Genomic DNA, 17,230 nt, shown 5'->3' with positions numbered 1-17,230 from the left:
TACATATAGCTGATTCACTTTGTTATACAGCAGAAACGAACACAACATTGTAAAGCAATTATACTCCAAGAAAGATGTAAAACAAATTTTTTTTTGAAAGTAGAATCTGCTAAAGGAAAACTATTAAAAAAAAAAAAGAATTTCAAGATGGCAACAGGAGAGCATTAAACTAAACATGGGGCCCTTGTAAGCACGGGCCCTGTATGAATGCACAGGTCACATGACCTTCAGGCCGACCCTGACCACGGCCCTAGGTGACTCAATACAGATAGTCCTCAGGCCACTTTTTGAGAAAGCCTGCCCTGGACTTGACAAATTAGAAGCTATCTTTACAGATTTGAAAAAGAAATTGTGGAACCAAAGATTCTAGAGGATGAAGGACTTAAGCTGTCAAGTGCCCAGAGCTCCCCACTTATGGAATCCAGACTCCTGAGTCTAGAAAGGACTTCCCACCTCTAGGACGCTCTGCTTTTAGAAGGAATCTCCTGCAAAGTGGCCAGCCTGGCTGGAGCCTCACCTCCTTGCAGTTCTGCAGGAAGTTCTGGAGCTCCAGGTTGTCTCGCAGAAGGACTGAGGCCTCCTGTGCCTTCTCGTCATTCTTCCTGTGCCTGGAAGGGAAGCCGGAGCCACAGTCACGATGGTGCTGTACCACCACCCTACCGGGCCCCGTGACCCTAGGGGCGGAGGGTACCTGTCCTCAATCAGCTGCACCTTCTCCTTGATCTTGTCTGAGTAGAGGTTTCCTTCAGCTACCAGCTTGTTTCCAGAGTCCACAGGACTCAAAACCTTATCCCGGTTGTTCTCCATAGACACCAGGAATTCCTCAAACTTCCGGATCCTGGCCTCTGCAGCTTCTAGGGAGTCTGGGGGCTCCAAGTGAGCCAGAGTGTATTCCTGTTGAAGCAAGTTTCCAGAACAGGCATGAAGACAAGCTGAGGAGGCGGGGAGGGCACCCGCCAGGCAGGCGCACCGTGTGCAGCCATGCAGGTGACAGCATGAATGGTACCCCCTGGAGCTGTGGAAGGAAGGAGCTCCCTGGGTCTTGTTCCCCACCACCACTCGGGGGCATCTGATCAACAGGGTGCCTGAAGCCACATGGAAGGGTAACCACCCAGGGAAAAATTCACTTCACTAGCCTCTAACCGGCCCAAGAACAAGACGTAGCCTGTGACACGGGGCTGGAGAGGGCACATGATGAGGAACGAAGAGGACTGTCCTCCGAACTAGTGGCTAGAGAGAGTCCAAGAAAAGCATAATTTGGTCCCTGAGCCCTGTTGCAGACTTACGACATAAATTCCCTATTGCCCTGAGAGATGCCCCCTGGCCCCTGGCCCTGAATGCCTCGCCCTACCTGGTTGCTGAGGATGGCTTCAGCCTGCTTGGCATCCTTCTGGAACTCCTGGAAGCCGAGGCAGTGGGTGAGGGCATGGCTGCGGCTCTCCCACATCCGGTGCAGGGCATCCCAGCCCTTATCCAGGCCATCCAGCCGCTGGCCCAGGAGCAGGTACTCCGGGTCCGTCTGGCCGTGGATCACCTTCTCTCCGGATGCCTTGACCTGCTGGTAGCTATTCTGGTGCCTGTCAATGTCGTCCTTGATGGCCGCATGCTGCTGCAGGAGCTGCTCGGCCTCTGGGAGGGACTCAGGCATGTCCTTGGAGGCCACGTCCTTCTGGGCCGTGGACAGCCAGGCCTGGAAGGCATCCAGGTCCTGCAGGAAGGCCTGCAGCAGGCTGGCTTCCCCCAGCGAGGCCTCCTGGCTCTTCAGGGCTTGCTGCAGGGCCTGCCACAGCTCCTCCACATACGCCTGCCGCTGGCCAATGTCCTTCTTCAGCTCAGGGTGTGACTCCATCAGCTGCTGCGACTCCTGCCGCAGGGCATCCACGCGGGCATGGATGGCGGCCACGTCACGCTCCAGCCCCGACAACTTGCGCTGGATGGCGATGACGCCTGTGAGGTCCCGGCCCAGGTCCTTTGTAGACTCCACCACCTTTGTCTTGTCCATCACCCACTTGCTGGTCTCCTCGCAATCCACACAGTAGCTGTGCACCCGTAGGGCCGAGTCCACAGCCTCCCGTCGTTCCAACACCATGGTCTGGAATTCCTGCCACCTGCCGAGGGAGACGGGGGACACAGAGACACCGTCTTCCTTAACGCTTCCCACAGGGTGTCCCTTCCACATTTAGAAGGGACACCAGATTTCCCTTCCAGAGTCTCTCCTGATAGGCCTTGCACGCTGAAACAAGTCATCTATCCAACAAACTGTCATGAGTAAAATATGTTTATCCAATTTTACTCAAGACAACATAACTGCCAATCAGAGCTTTCCATCAGCAGGAGGTGAGCTGTGATGTTATTCCAACCATCAGTAAAGGAACATGATGCTCTGTATGGAAGCTCTATATGTAGTTGAATTTCAGGCAAACATACAGTTTCCCCAGAGTTTGAAAAATACAAGCATACCTTGCTTTATCGTGCTTCGCTTTACCGTGCTTCACAGATATTACAGGGTTTTTTGTTTTTTACAAATTGAAGGTCTGTGGTGACCCTCTGCTGAAAAATCTATCCCTGGCATTTTTCCAACAACATTGGCTCACTTCATGTCTCTGTACTACTTTTTGGTAGTTATTGCAATATCAAACTTTTGCATTATTATATTTGTATGGTGACTTGTGGGCAGTGATCTTTGATGTTACTATTGCAAAAAGATTATGACTCCTTGAAAGCTCCTATGATTAGCATTTTTTAGTGATAAAGTATTTTTAAATTAAGGTATGTACGTTGTTTTTCTAGGCATAATGCTTTTGCACACTTAATAGACTACAGTATACTGTAAACAACGTTTATATGCACTGGGAAACCCCCCACATTTGTGTGACTCTCTTTATTTTGATATTTGCTTTATTGGGGTGATCTTCAACTGAACCCACAATATCTCCGAGGTACACCTGTCATGAAAATAATTAGAAACCTCCCATTATCAACCTCAAGAATGCTTTAGGACACAGGGTCCCAGCTTCCCCAGAGGAAACACACAAATGCCTAAGACCAAGTTCCAAGTGCCCAGGGCCTAAGAAAAGCCACCATGGTTCTAAAACAAAAGAGTCCTGGTGAAGAGAAGGAAAAGGAAGAGGAAGGGGGAAGGAGAAGCTGGGATTATAATTAAAACATCATCTTAACCTTCAATGTGCAGTCTGGAATGAAACTGGGGAGGGTGCAGATGTTGGGCAGATGTCCTGGGGTTGGCCTGCAGCCCACAGTAAGCTTCTTCTAAAGAGCTGCCCATTAGCCTGGGCCCAGACCACCAGGGACACCTCCCGTGGACCCAGGTTTACTCATCCTGCATCACCGTAATCTAGATGCACACGATAGTATGCTGAACACACACTCGCTAATTGAGCCTAACTCTCTTGAATATCCACAATGTATAAGCATTATGTTAGACTTTGGGAGGATACAGTCATAGCTAGACTTTGCTCCACGGAGTGTATGGGTTAGAGAGAAATTAAGACAAACTCACCAAAAAACGATAGTATAAAATACTACGTACATAGCGCATACCAGGCAGAGAGGACTAAGGGAGCTGTGAGGAGGGATAATAGCAATCTCATGGTGGTCATCTGAGCTGTATTTCAATGGGCAAACCTCCAGTGCCTCCACGGGAGTGATCTATTTAAGGATGGGGCCCCGAGTAGCTCGCTCATCTTTGCGGTCCCAGCACCGGGGGATGGAGGTGGAGACAGGAGGCAGATGGGCTGGGCAGAGCCCACTGTGGGCGTTCCCAGGGTGACCGTGGCCGCAAGTCTGGGGGTGGAAGACAGGCCTGCAAACAGAAGTGAGAGATGGGCCAGGAAGAAGGATTGGGAATTCCGCGAAAGAGAGAGAGAGAGAGAGAGAGAGAGAGAGAGAGAGAAAGAGAGAGAGAGCGCGCAAAAAGAGCCCAGAGGAAGGATTGGGAATTCCAGGAAAGAGAAGAGGGAGAGTCCAGACGTGAAGTCCCTCAACTCTGGGTAGTTCTGTGCCTGGTGCGTGGATGCGGCTGAGGCTGGACCTCAAGGGAAAGGAGCAGAAGATTTCCTCCAAGGTGGTCTGAAACCACTGTGAAAGGACAGCAAGGCACTCCAGGGCTGTGAGATCTCCCGGCTCCGTCCAGAAGCCACAGGAGAGGGTCTGGCGGTGCCCCTGGACAAGTGGCTCCATGGCGGTTTTCCAGACTTTTCCTGGTGGGGCCTCACTGCAGCCACCAGGTAGAGCCCACACAGGGGACAGGGTGAGGTTTGGGTCTAGTCTACCTCCTGAACCCCCCTTCCCCTCCACTGCACCATCTCCAAAAGGAAGGCAGTTGATAGAACTGCTCTAGGCAGCACTGGCCAGACCATGTCAGGAGTCCAGGTTTGGTCCCGGGCCCAAGATTGTTAAGAAAATGTTGGTCAACTAGAATGCATGTGGTGGGAGGTAATCACACATTCAGTAAGTGTTTGAATGACTCATATGTGCCGAGCCTGGCAGAAGATATTTCAGTTTTGTCCCCGGTCACTCATTCACTGTGTTATATCACACAGCTACCAAGTGCCAGGCCCTGTTCAAGGCTCTGGGCATGTAGCAACGAACAAAGCAAAGTGCTCTCATTCGAGTGGGCAGAGACAAATAAGTGTTTAATCCATCAGGTGGTGACAAGTACAATGGAAAAAATGAAAGCAAGATAACAGGATGGAGGCAGAGGAGCTGGATGGGAAGGAGGTAGTGATACTTTGAATGGGGTGGACAGTGCGGGCTGCTCCAAGAAGCTGACACGTGAGCTGAGATCTGAGCGAGGGATTAAGGCAAGTGGCTATTGGGGAAAAGAATATTCTGAACAGAGGGAACCTCAGCAGCAAAATGCTTGGTGCTCAGAGCACTGTGAACAATATATGAAGATACTGCTCTTCATTCGCTTACAGTCTAGTAGAAAAGTTCTTCGGGACAAAATTATAATACAAGGTAGAATGTGAAGCTTTAAGCCAGTCGAGGGAGGGAAAGATACTTTTTCATCCTGGAAACTGGGAAGGAGAGGAACCCGGACTGGCCTAAAAACAAGCACGATTTAGACTACGTAGTTGGAGGAGGATGCACTCTGTAGAGAGAACAGCAGCGACTGGGAGGCAGGACTGTGGATGGGGTGAAGAATGACAACTGTCTTTAAAAATACTTGAAGAGGGCTTCCCTGGTGGCGCAGTGGTTGAGAGTCCGCCTGCCGATGCAGGGGACGCGGGTTCGTGCCCCGGTCCGGGTAGATCCCACATGCCACGGAGGGGCTGGGCCCGTGAGCCATGGCCGCTGAGCCTGCGCGTCTGGAGCCTGTGCTCCGCAACGGGAGAGGCCACAACAGTGAGAGGCGCGCGTACCACACACACACAAAAAAAAACCTGAAGAGCTATCATGTGGAAGAAGAATCAGGGTAAGTTCCGTTATCTCTAACGGGCAGAGCCCGATTTTCAAAGAGGCAGATTTCCATTCATGATGAGATCAAACTTTCTACCCAAAAGGAGCTGCTCCCAAATCGGGTGTGCTACATGGGGACGGGGCGAGCTCCCTATGCTTGGAATGATTGTGCAGGATGCAGGCTGTCTGGGGTACATGGCTCAGGTACCTTTCGACACTCAGATGTCATGGAAAACCATTTTACCTTTTCACACCTCAGGTTCTCTCTCACCTGAGGATAAGTATCTTGGTGTATTACACTTAGGATGGTGTATGGCTTAGAGGTCTGTAAGATCATTCTCTGAGCATAACTCATCAAAGCACCTGACAAGCTCTTCCTGTGTGTCGTGCACACGCACACACATACATGCACGCACATGCGTCCCGTTACCTCCAAACCTAAAAGAAGAACAAGGAGGCACCCTCCTCCCCGGCATAAACGTCAGATGACGGAGGACCCTCCTGAACTACAGTCCCTTTCTTCGGACGCTCAGATGATAGTGGCTCCAAAGTCACCCCTTGCCTCCTCTTAAGCCCCGACTGTGCTGCTCCTTTTCTTTACAGCTGAGTCTTCCCTAACCCCACCTCCCAGGTTGCCTCGGGCAGAGCAGGGCTCAGGCACAAGTGTGGGGAGAGGGACCGGGGTAGTGGGGAGATGGCGAACACGTCCCATTGTGCGTGTAGGACCCAGGGGAACAAACAGGACACAGGCGCATGCTCTGTCCTCAGAGGTCCTCAGGGAACTCGTGGCCATTGCACCCTGTACTGAAAGCAGCCCCTCTCCAAAGCCTCCTCAGGGCCTGTTTTTTGTTCTGGCCACGAAGCGTGCTCAAGGCTTGCTGCTAATTCTCCTCTTCATTCGAGCCAGTCTCATTACCAATGCTACATTTTGGTGCCAGCAGGAGCTTTTTTTAATGGACAGTACTTCAGAGCTCTCAGAAAGCAATCTTCCCTGCCTGAGAACGTCCAGGGAAATGCGACATGAGTACCACATGGCCTGATTCTAACTCTGGATGCACTCAGGACATTCGCTCCATCACTCAGCACATGCCCGCCCCAGGCACAGCATGCGCAGCTCTGTGAACAGGTCTCTCTCCCTCCCTGGGCTGGTCACCACACAGCTCTCTCCTTATTACTGCTAAAGCTCCAGTGTCAGAAGGAGACTCTGGCTGAGTGAGGCAAGAGCTCAGGGTACAAACCTGGCAGTGCATAGCAGGCATCCTGACTACTGGGCCACACCCCCAAGGCTCTGTCAGGTGTCGGGAGAGCCCTTAGCCCCAAGCCCTACCCACACCCCACCTGGTATTCAGGTGGTCCTGGGCCACACCTCCAAGGCTCTGGGCCACACCCCCAAGGCTCTGGGCCACACCCCCAAGGCTCTGTCAGGTGTCGGGAGAGCCCTTAGCCCCAAGCCCTACCCACACCCCACCTGGTATTCAGGTGGTCCTGGGCCACACCCCCAAGGCTCTGGGCCACACCCCCAAGGCTCTGTCAGGCGTCCGGAGAAGAAGCCCTTAGCCCCAAGCCCTACCCACAGCCCACCTGGTATTCAGGTGGTCCTGGCACTTCTTCACTTCCCCACTGCGTGGGTGGCTGCTCTCTAGCAGGCTGTTGGCAGCAAGGTTCACGCCATCAATCTGAGCCATCAAAGTCTTCATCTCCTGGTCCAGTATATCAAACCTGATGTGGACAGAGAAAAGGAGGATTGGGAAGGCAGCAGCGGCCAGTCTCCAGAACGTGTAGCTCTTGCTTTCTCCTTCCACCTCCTAAATACATTGACCAGGTAAGAGGGGAGAAAGGTGTGCTGACACACCCTATTTTCTGGTTCATGGGTCCAGTTTCATGGTTTAGCATTTCCTGGGTCAGGCTGGGAGAAAACTGGTTACTTATAAGACAATTGGCTAAACAGAGAGGTTTATGGGAAAATGAGGTGTAGGAGGTGTTAATCGCCACAGAGACTACCTGCCATGCCTCCACTGCCCCAGCTGCTGCTCATGGACCCTAATTCTACTGCCTTGACACCTGGACCTGAAGGATACCTCCCCAGCCAGGTGCTCCATCCCTGGTAGGAGAAGGCAGAGCTGCTGAGGGGAGGGGCACCGTGTGGTTATGAAAGCTGACTCTTCTGAGGTAAGAGCCCAGGTCCCTCCAGCATCAGCGTGGGACCACCTTGGCATGATCGAGGAGTGACTTCTTTTCCTCAACTCCTTGGATCCTGTACTCAGGATGATGGGACGCCGCACAGACTGGGGCCACGCCCTCCCATGCCAGAGTGTTGATGGAATCGGAATAATGGAAATGAGAGTGGCCTTGCAGACTGGTGATTTACAAACTGGTCTCTGTGGCCCCTCGGGGTTCCGTGGCTTAGGGACTGCCAAAGAAAGCTAGAGCTTGTGGGATCCAGCCTCTCGCGCCCCCTTCACCACAAGCACTCCACTTTCCACTGTGTTATATGTCAGGGGTTCCATCTACCATTCAGTTGAACAAAGGCTGCTGTAGCTGAAAAGTCATCAAACACCTGGACCAGAAAGAGCCCCTTTGTCTTATTTTGAGGAAGGTCCCAGGGGGTGAAGTACCAAGCGCCACAGAGCCAGATTAGAACTCGTGACTCTCAGTGCCTGGCCTCTGTGATCAAGGGCATCCTATGGCCTCTCAGAGACCCTTGTGGATCTGGAGGCTGTTCCAGCACTAGGAGCACAGACCGCGTAGGGGGAGGCGAGAGGGAAGGGCCGGCCCTGACCTGTGCTGCACGACCTCCAGGTCCTCCAGCGTGTCTGGGATGTCCATCTGCGCCAGCCACTTCCCCTTCTCGCCCATCCACAGTTCACAGGCATCCGTCTCCCCGAACACCGTGTACAGGTCCAGGGCATCCTGCAGCCTCTGCCGACGCATGTCCGCTTGGGCCACCACCTGCACGTAGAGATCCCGGAGGGCCTGCAGTCGGTTGGTCACATCTGGGGAATCCCTAAACTCTTGGGGGAACCCCTTGGCCTGCTTTTCCAGATGCTCCATCACCCCGCGGTTCTCCTCTAGCTCCTCCATAAAGTCCTTGTGCTTCTTGCCCAGGGCCTGTGTGGCCCCTTCATCCTGCCCCACATCTCCCGAGAGCAGCCGGTGGGCATCTTGCAGCCAGGCCTTCAGATCGTCCACATCGCCCTGGAACTGAAAGAAGTTCTCCGCGTCCTGGAGGTTCTTCTTGCGGAAGGCAGCCAGCTCCTTCAGCTGGTTCCACTGGGCAGACACCTCCTTGATCCGGGCCTCGATCTGCGGGTGCCCAAACTCCTTGCGTGCAACCATGCCCTCAGCCCCCTGGAAGGTCTGGTCCAGGTGGGCGTCCAGCCCGCGCAGCTCGTCCTCGAAGGCCTTGTGCTTGCGCTGCAGGATGAGCACACTGGTCAGGTCCTTGCCATAGTCCAGGGAGGAGTAAATCTGCTCCTTCTCTTTGATCCAGCTCTCGGTCTCATCCATCTCCCAGAAGAACTTCCAGAGCCGCTTGGACTGCTCCAGCTGGGCCTTGCGTCCGGCTGCCGTGTTGCTCAGCTCCTCGAAGCACTGCTCCAGGTGGCTGACACGGTCCTGGATGACCCGGGGGTCGCAAGGCTGGTACCCTGGGAGGAATGGGAGGAGGGAGGACAAAAAGGGTAAGGGCTTCATCTGAAGGGCAACCTTCAGATCAGGTGCCAGGCTAGGACCATGTTGTCTAGAACCTGCCATCTCACTGGGGCTTTGGGATTGGACGCAGGGGGTCCCAGTTCCCAGTTGCTTAGAGGACAGGCTTTTAATTAGTTCTTTTTAATGAATTCCCACAAAAAATTCAGGAATAAGAGAGGTTAAAAGTTGGGTCAACTCTCACTAGAAATGCACAATGTAAAATTATTTTTAAGAAGAACCAGGCACAAATTTCAAGATGATTCTTCAAAGAGGCAGTGGGGGTCACCTATCTGAGACCAGAAGCTGTAAACCTAAATTGTCTCTGTCATAACTTGAACTAGCAGAGAGAATGAAAGACGGAGCATGCCTTCTTGGTTCTTATAAATCCTTCTGATTATAGATGGCCAAAGCAGTTGCCTGTCCTCTGAAGAATTTTGCTATCCCTCAAACTTCTTTCTTGCACCATTAGTTGATGAAAGAGGCAGAATTGTACAACTAGATTTATCCAAGCTGGGGTGCTGGAGTGCTGAGCCAGAGGCCTCAACAGGAAAACACCTGTGGCCTCACCTGGCTCCTCGGTGAACTGAAGAGTGGCTGTGATGATCGCATTCACTTTGTCCCCTTGGATGGCAATGTCAGCCTCCATCAACTTGTGTTTTTGGAGCAAGTCCTCGACCTCCAACAAGTGCTTCCCGAACTCGGCAGACAAGAGGTGAGCCTGGCAAAGAGGACAGATAAGGTAGAGGGAGCGAGGAGAGGTGAAGAAACCCACTCGCTAGGAGAAGACCCCTCTGAAGGGAGCGTCCGTGGCGTGTTGGGGCCGGGATGAGTCAGATGCAGCTGGAAAACAGCTGCTGCTCAGCGGGAAAGAAGCTACAGAGCAGGAGTTCCCACTGGGGATGCCCATTAAAATCATTCAGGGAGGGCTTCCCTGGTGGCACAATGGTTGAGAGTCTGCCTGCCGATGCAGGGGACACAGGTTCGTGCCCCGGTCCGGGAGGATCCCACATGCCGCGGAGCGGCTGGTCCCGTGAGCCATGGCCGCTGAGCCTGCGTGTCTGGAGCCTGTGCTCCGCAACAGGAGAGGCCACAACAGTGAGAGGCACGCGTACCGCAAAAAAAAAAAAAAAAAAAAAAATCATTCAGGGAGCACCTTTCAGGAGCTCAAGCCCTATACTCAGTCTCCTATGTGTGTCCCTGACTTGGGGCCTGGGCATGTGTATTTTTAGAAAGCTCTGTGGTCAGTCTGATGTGCATCCTCAGTTGAGAGCCACTGCGGTAGAGGGAGAGGAGACAGACTTCTTGGTGGCTATGTGCCGGGTGGTCTGGGTTCCCACCAGAGTCAAATCGTGATTACCCAGAGCCTGATTCTCCAGGCTCCTGATGGATGTCTGCATCTTCTAGGCCCTGCAGGTTGGCACCTGCGCTACTATGAACCCCAGATTTCTTGATCACGGGGAATACAGAAGATCTGGGCTGGAGCAGTGTGAGCTAAGGCGTTGAGAGGCGGATGCAGCCCGATGCTGTGCTGCCTCGGATTCTCCACTCTGACTCAGGGAGGTGGGGCTGGGAGGTGCCTATGGAAGCACGCTCCCATTGCAGGGCAGGTGCTGAAGCCCCAGGCGGACACGGGGGTGGGGGATGGGGGTGCCTGAGCCCACCTTGATCTCGTCCATCCAGTCGATGCTGTGCAGCATATCCTGGAAGAGCTTCTGCAGGGCCAGCGTCTTCTCAAGCCTCTGGCGCCGGGACTGCAGCAGCTCCTGCAGGTAGCTCCACAGGCGCAGGACGTTGTCCTTGCGGGCCGTGATGCGCTTCTGGTCGTGGTAATTCTCCCGTTCCAGCTCCTGGGCCAGGTCCTCCAGGGCCCTCACCCGCTCCTCGTAGGCAGCTGTGTCCGTCTCAATGGCCTCATGCTTCTTCTTGGCAGCCTCCACAGCTGCCAGGTCGTACCCGAAATTATCCTGTCCCCCAGGGAAGAAAACAGGCAGCTCAATCAGGCTCCCCCTGGCTGGTCCCCAAACGCAGAGAAACAGCGGTTCCCTCCGGAACAACGGCTGGACGGGAAAGCCCTTTCCCAACGAGTTACTTCTGCCATCTTTTCCAGCCTATCTTATCAGAGCCAAGTTCCAAAGACTAAGTGTCTCACAAGAACCTTTACAAGAAGCTTGTGATTTGACTCACTGTGCCATCCTTGTGGGTAACACTGGGTGAATATTACTAACAGAGCTCTTTCACCACCTGCTGGCACTCACCACCCGGCCTTGTGCAGACCTGCCCGATTCTGGGCAGGAAGGGGCTTCTCACTAGGAAACCATGCAGCTGTACACGGGTGGTTTACCCCCATGCTATCTGGGGCACATGCACGCTCTCCAATGCTCTCAGAATGCTTGCTTTCCCCTTTCTGGATGAAAGGGGAAATTTGATTCCAAGCTCCAAGTGGGAAGGAACAGATGCTCTCAGGGAGAATCAGTCCCGGGGTCAGTTTTCAGCTAGTGAAATGTGACACAGCCCCAGAGGCCAGAGTCCAAGGGGCATGTCTGACACATACGAGGTGCACTGCTTTCATCACATCCCCGGAGGACCACTGAAATGTCAGCCTGAACTCTGGCTCTAGGTGACGCCACTGGCTCACGTGAGACAACTTTTGGGGCCATTTTTGGGTTGTGTGGCTCTTTCCTAAAGATGCGGCTTTGTCAGTCTGGGAGAGTTCCTTTTCAGATGTGAATCTCGATCCGCCCAGTCACAGGGAGCAGGGCTGCGAGACCTGTGGGGAGGCTTAGCCTGCTGCCGCCACCGAGCGACCAGCGTGGGCTCCAGCCCTGCTGTCTACTGGGGGCTCTGGAAAGCTCCCCCTCTCCTGCAACCCCAAGTGCGGCCCCCTTTACCTGGGCCACAAGCCGCTGGTTTTCATTGAGCCACGTCTCTCTCATGGCAGCCTTTCGGTCAAAGCGCCGGGCCAACTGCTCTAGCTTCTCCTGCCGGATGAGCTCCTCCCTCAGAGCCAGCTCCCGCCGGTACTCAGCTTCCTCCAGGCTTTCCCAGGCCTGCACGAGGGGCAGAGGAGAGCTCTTGGGATTTGGGGGTCCCGACTCTTTCACCCAACACTGAGGAGCCCACTAGCAAACCCGCCGCATCCCCATTCTTATGGCAGCTTTGAGCTGGAAATGTGCAGCTACGGCCTCTTTTTCTTTTTTAATTTTTTAAATTGAAGTATAGTTGACCTACAATATTGTATTAGTTTCAGGTGTATAACAGTGATTCAATATTTTTATAGATTATACTCCATATAAAGTTGTTATAAAATATGGGCTATATTCCCTGTGCTGTGCATTAAATCCTTGTATCTTATTTATTTTATACCTAGTACCTCCCCTTCACCTATCTTGCCCCTCCCTCCACCCCTGAACAGGGGGCTGAATGGATGCTTGCTGGGTGGGGTCTGACCTCTCAGGGCTAAGCTCAGATAGCACCCTCAATAGCCAGGTGTGTCATTAATAACACCACAGAAAGTGGCTTGGTTTAACCCTGTCCAGGGACCATTCCCTGTGCCCTTATCAGGAACTCAATCAACACACTGGCAACGTGAAATGGAAAACGTTGCTGTACCCGGTTGATGTCGGACACGAGTTTCCCATCATGGGGCGTGTACACTTTCTGATTGTTGGCTCTCATCCGTGACTGGAGGGTAAAAAGTAGGACTTCTAGATTCCCCTTCTCCTGAAACCTGTCAAGAAAAAAGAGGTAGGGAGATGAGTGTCGAGATTCCCACAGCCAGTTTTTTTTTTTCCTTCTAATTTTCTGGTCAGCCATGCGGCACGTGGGATCTTAGTTCCCCGACCAAGGATCAAACCCGCGTCCTCTGCATTGGAAGCGTGGAGTCTTAACCACTGGACCACCAGGGGAGTCCCAGCCAGTTGTTCTTTTTTAAGTGAACATGGAACCCTGGCATCTTGGAGCTCGGATAGCAAAACACATTTCTCTTAAAAAAGTAAAGAGGATCTACATAGGTTTACTTACCTGTTAAAAGATCTATCAATCTATCATACTCGCCAGCTGAGATCTAATAGGGGATGAGTCTTTGCAACATAAACCAGAGAAAACAACTACTGCAGCATTTGCTTGTCATTTGCTTCCACGGAGGAATGGCTAACTGGACTGTTCTGGTAATTCCTATAGGTATCAAGTTTTACTAATCCATACAAAGAAACTCGTCCCTGTTCTGCACACAGTTGAAGGCTTTTGACTAGTTCTTTACTCAGTTTTTTGCTGAGTGAGTCAATAAAACCATGTATGTTCTTCCGTGGAAGCAGCACTGTCCACGTAAGAAGATACTGCACCGAGAGCAACTTTCACCTGAGTACAAATGAGTCAGCTCTCCTGACAACAGTGCAAAAGCCCAGATGCTTCTGAGAGGGGAGGAAAGGCTAGGCTCTGGGAGGACGTTAGGGGTAGGAGATGAGAACCGGCAACAGGATGGATTTCTGGAACCCAGGGTCCAAGCTCCAGGTAACTGGGTACTTTCCCATTTCTGCCCGTAGCCAAGTATGTACCCACTTCTACCTCCACCACGCAGTAGTCAGAGATCAGCTGGTAAGCAAGGTCCCCACCCTGAGGCCAGCCTAATTCATCTGCCTGCGCACAGGCCCTGCAGGAGGGCTGTGGCCTCGAGCACTGTCTACGCAGCCAGGAGATGCTACCCCTGTGTGCAGCGCCTGGTAGACTCACGGGGCACGTTATCTGTATTGGATTTAGGACTTTAAAAGTGGGTTAGTGTCAGGCCAGAAATCAGATACTTGTTTATAGTACATCCTAGACTCCGTGTCTCGCCTCTCCCTGCTTGCCAGTCATGAATGAATGAGCCGGGGAGGAACCACCGATGGTGGTTACCACCGATGAGCTAGAAATCTATTTCTGGGGAGCTGGCCAAGCTAAGGGCGGGCGAGCTGGAATGCCCCGTGTCTGTGTGGGTGTGCGCGTGCACGCGTGTGCACAGCTGTGTTTGCACGTGCCTAGGTGCACGTAGGCCCTGCACACGCTGGAGTGAAGCAGAGGTCCCGAGAGGCAGACTGAGTGCTCTGCTAATGGATGAGCAGTGACAGATGGGAGAGAAAGAAGGATGTACTCGATGATCAACAAGGCCTCACGTGGAGAGCTCTGGGGCTGTGGATGCAGAGGTCATTACCAAAGAACAAACCCGCAGCTCAGTGCACAGAAGAGAGAGGAACTTTCCAGCACATTCTTTAAAGATACCCTGAAGTCTGAGATTTCACTGCTGCTCCCCTTCAGGGATCTGGGAAAGTGTTTCTTTGGCTATGAGCCAGGGGTTACTCAGTGCCCACTGCCTGTAGGCAGACGGCTTGGGAGCAGGGAGACAAAACGGGATGAAGTAGGTGACAGATGGGCAGCTCTCTAACCTCCAGGAGCCGCCTCCCGGATTCCTTCTCCAGGCCCGCCAACCTCCTGGAGGTGGTTTCTCGGCCGTGATGCCCGCCCTCCCGAGTGCCCAGGCCCTTACTTGGGCGGCTTCTCCACGGTGCGGTAGGTACTGAAGGCCTGCAGCTGCTGCTGGACGCCGGTCAGGGAGTTGGCGAACTTGCGGCTGTTCAGGACAGTGATGGTCTGCTCGATCCAGGTGAGCAGGTCTGAGGCCAGCCCGCTGTACTTTTCAATCATCTTCTCGGTCTCAATGGCGTGGTCAATTACCTAAGGAATCACCTTGTGACTCATCCTCGTCAGAAGGGCGAGGACGCCCGTGAGGATGCCCACCGGGACCACAATCGAGGTGGTCCTCCTCCTTGCGAGCCCTGGAGCGTTTACGTTGGGTTTGTTCCCTGAGCCCAAGACCACTGCTGAGCAGGGGGCCGGACTGGAAGTGCGCCGGCAATGTCAGGAGGGACCTGGCTGTGCTCAGGACGGGAGCAGCACCCCCCTCCCGAACCCTGTAAAAGACTGGAAAGCTGTCTGTGCTTTCCAATCCAGCCGCCAGAGAGGCCAAGGTCCTGTTTATTTAAGAGTGGGTATTAGGGATCGAAGGCTTCCTGGCATTGTCTTTGCTAAACACCAGTGCACGAAGATGAATGAGAAACGGTCCCTGCCCTGGACGGGCAAAAGACCCAGCCGGGGAAAGGACTCTGGCACGAGGGTCCGTACAGTGGGGTGGCTCCCCTGTACAGTAGGCTGCGGAGCCTAAGAGGCTTGAAATCACAATAAACTAACAAGTAAAGAGCCTGTTTTGTTCCTGTGGGAATGCTCACGAGACATGGGTCTGCAGGTGGAAGGTCGGCTCAGAGCTAAGGGCCATGACCTTGTTCGGGACAGACCATCAACCTGTGTTGGAATTCAGCTTGGGAGCCATTAACCTGGCAATGCTTGGCTTCAGAGGAAGTTGGTGGGGGGTGGTCTGCACCCTCTCCCACAGCTGGGGTCCAGACACAAAGCTCTTAGGGTAGAAAGGGAGCATCTCAGTCAAGGCCTGTGCGTGGCAAGCAGGGAAATGGTGACACTCTGGTTACGCAGCAGCTCAGTACCTTGCCAACGCGCTTGCCCTCCACTGCCAGCACCTTCATCTTGGAGAAGTAGTGGTAAAACGCCACCACGTAGGTGATGATGGATTTCTCGTCAGGGTTTTCTGTGAAGACATCTGCAAGGGGAAAGGGTGGGCTCTCAGGACCAATTGCAAGTTGGAAATGTCAAGCTCAGGGGGTTCATCTCCCTGTGTCTCCAGCACGAAGTTCAACTATAGGCACCAAGTGACAGGCGAGAGTGGAAGAGGAATCGCCCGTGATTTTAGTGAGAGGATGAAATCCATATTAGGACCACAAAGAATGAAAGAGGGGAAAAGGATGGAAAGACTACAGTGGGCCCCCAATCAGGCAGGGGAGGTGTCAGGAACCAGCTTGGGTCTGAAGAGCAGGCCGGAGCAGAGCCCTGGCCCGGCCACCACGCCCACGGCTCTCCCAGCACGGCCCACACTCCTCCGGGCGCCCTGACGGTCTCGTGGGCGCTGGCTCACCTTCAGGGTCGAGGAGCGGGATGATGCCCAGCTGTCGCTCAGCCACGTCGAATGCGTGCTCCAGGTTGTGCCGGGCGTTGGAGTCCTTCAGCTTATCAAAGTCAATCAGGTCGGGCCTGGGGACGAAGCCAGACTGTTAGAGGGCAGGGGGCATGGCATCCCCACCAAAAGGGCAAAGCCCCTGGGCAGACGCAGGCGGGTGGCTGAGCCGGAGAAGTGAGAGGAGGAGACGGGACAGAGGAGGGAGCTGTGAGCACCAGCGTGTGGGGAAGGGGGATTTAAGGGAGGCAGGATGCCGAGGGTGAGAGGAGAAGGCATTGCGGCTGTACCATTCCTGTGACGCCTACATGTTAAGTGCAAGGTGTCCCATCCCCCCAGGGCTCCCTGGCTCCCACAGGGGCTCCCGCTCCGCTCCCCCTCTTACCGGTGCTTGTGGATCAGGGCGTTGAAGGCTAGGCCATCCTTCCAGCTGGAGGTGAAGTTGGTGACATTGACATGGGGGTAGCTGCGTCCAAGAAAAGCATTCAGAGCTAAGAAACAGATTCTTCCGGGGTCCCTACAGGTGAGTGAACCCAGGGCCAACACCCAGGAGAGGAGGGGACTGGACCCTTCCTGAGCCCCTTCAACAAGAAGGCAGCCGTTAAGTCACACAAAGAGGCTCCCTCGTCAGGTGGGCCCAAGAGACTCTCGCCCCCAACAGACCCCATGGTCTGACCCAGGCAATCTGGGGATAGAATCCTGTATTCAGGGCCTGTAAGAATCAGGTCAGGATAGACTGGGCATCAACTACATCCAAACGGATGTAGTTCTGGGTGATGGCGTCTATGTCCCCTGGGGACGGCAATGCTTGGGAGGCACGGGGGCTGGTGAGGAACGTGGTAGTGGCTGGTCCCCAGGGCATACCCTGCCGTCTTCATCTGACACCATAACAGCAATGCGTCCTTAGCTGAGCGTGTCTCGCGACCTTCCTGAGTCTGGACAACGATGTCCTGAATCTGTGGGCACAGGAACAAGAGAGGGAAGACTTAGATTTGCATCTGACCCAGAGCCTCCCTGCTCTCCCTGGAAGGCCTCCTCCGTCCTTCCTCCTCTGTAGCCGTCCATCCG

General features: G+C 53.7%; 1 protein-coding gene across 2 annotated transcripts in view; it reads right to left on the bottom strand.

The window, feature by feature from the left end:
* SPTB (spectrin beta, erythrocytic) overlaps positions 1 to 17,230 on the bottom strand; it is a 121,338-nt gene that overhangs the window by 28,456 nt on the left and 75,652 nt on the right. For both annotated transcript variants that reach the window (XM_019922674.3, XM_019922680.3), the window contains 14 exons: positions 17,027 to 17,118; positions 16,548 to 16,628; positions 16,124 to 16,239; positions 15,639 to 15,751; positions 14,627 to 14,814; positions 12,718 to 12,835; positions 11,997 to 12,155; positions 10,770 to 11,072; positions 9,676 to 9,826; positions 8,198 to 9,065; positions 7,000 to 7,137; positions 1,352 to 2,108; positions 692 to 894; positions 518 to 608 (listed from right to left, as the gene is read on the bottom strand). In XM_019922674.3, the coding sequence (XP_019778233.1) occupies positions 518 to 608; positions 692 to 894; positions 1,352 to 2,108; positions 7,000 to 7,137; positions 8,198 to 9,065; positions 9,676 to 9,826; positions 10,770 to 11,072; positions 11,997 to 12,155; positions 12,718 to 12,835; positions 14,627 to 14,814; positions 15,639 to 15,751; positions 16,124 to 16,239; positions 16,548 to 16,628; positions 17,027 to 17,118 (3,378 nt within the window). The remainder of the gene's footprint in view (positions 1 to 517; positions 609 to 691; positions 895 to 1,351; positions 2,109 to 6,999; positions 7,138 to 8,197; positions 9,066 to 9,675; positions 9,827 to 10,769; positions 11,073 to 11,996; positions 12,156 to 12,717; positions 12,836 to 14,626; positions 14,815 to 15,638; positions 15,752 to 16,123; positions 16,240 to 16,547; positions 16,629 to 17,026; positions 17,119 to 17,230) is intronic.

This window comes from Tursiops truncatus, chromosome 2 (assembly GCF_011762595.2).
Source record: "Tursiops truncatus isolate mTurTru1 chromosome 2, mTurTru1.mat.Y, whole genome shotgun sequence".
NCBI lineage: Eukaryota > Metazoa > Chordata > Mammalia > Artiodactyla > Delphinidae > Tursiops > Tursiops truncatus.
The sequence above is the reverse complement of the archived record's forward strand: the minus strand, read 5'-3'. Positions and strand labels throughout refer to the sequence as shown.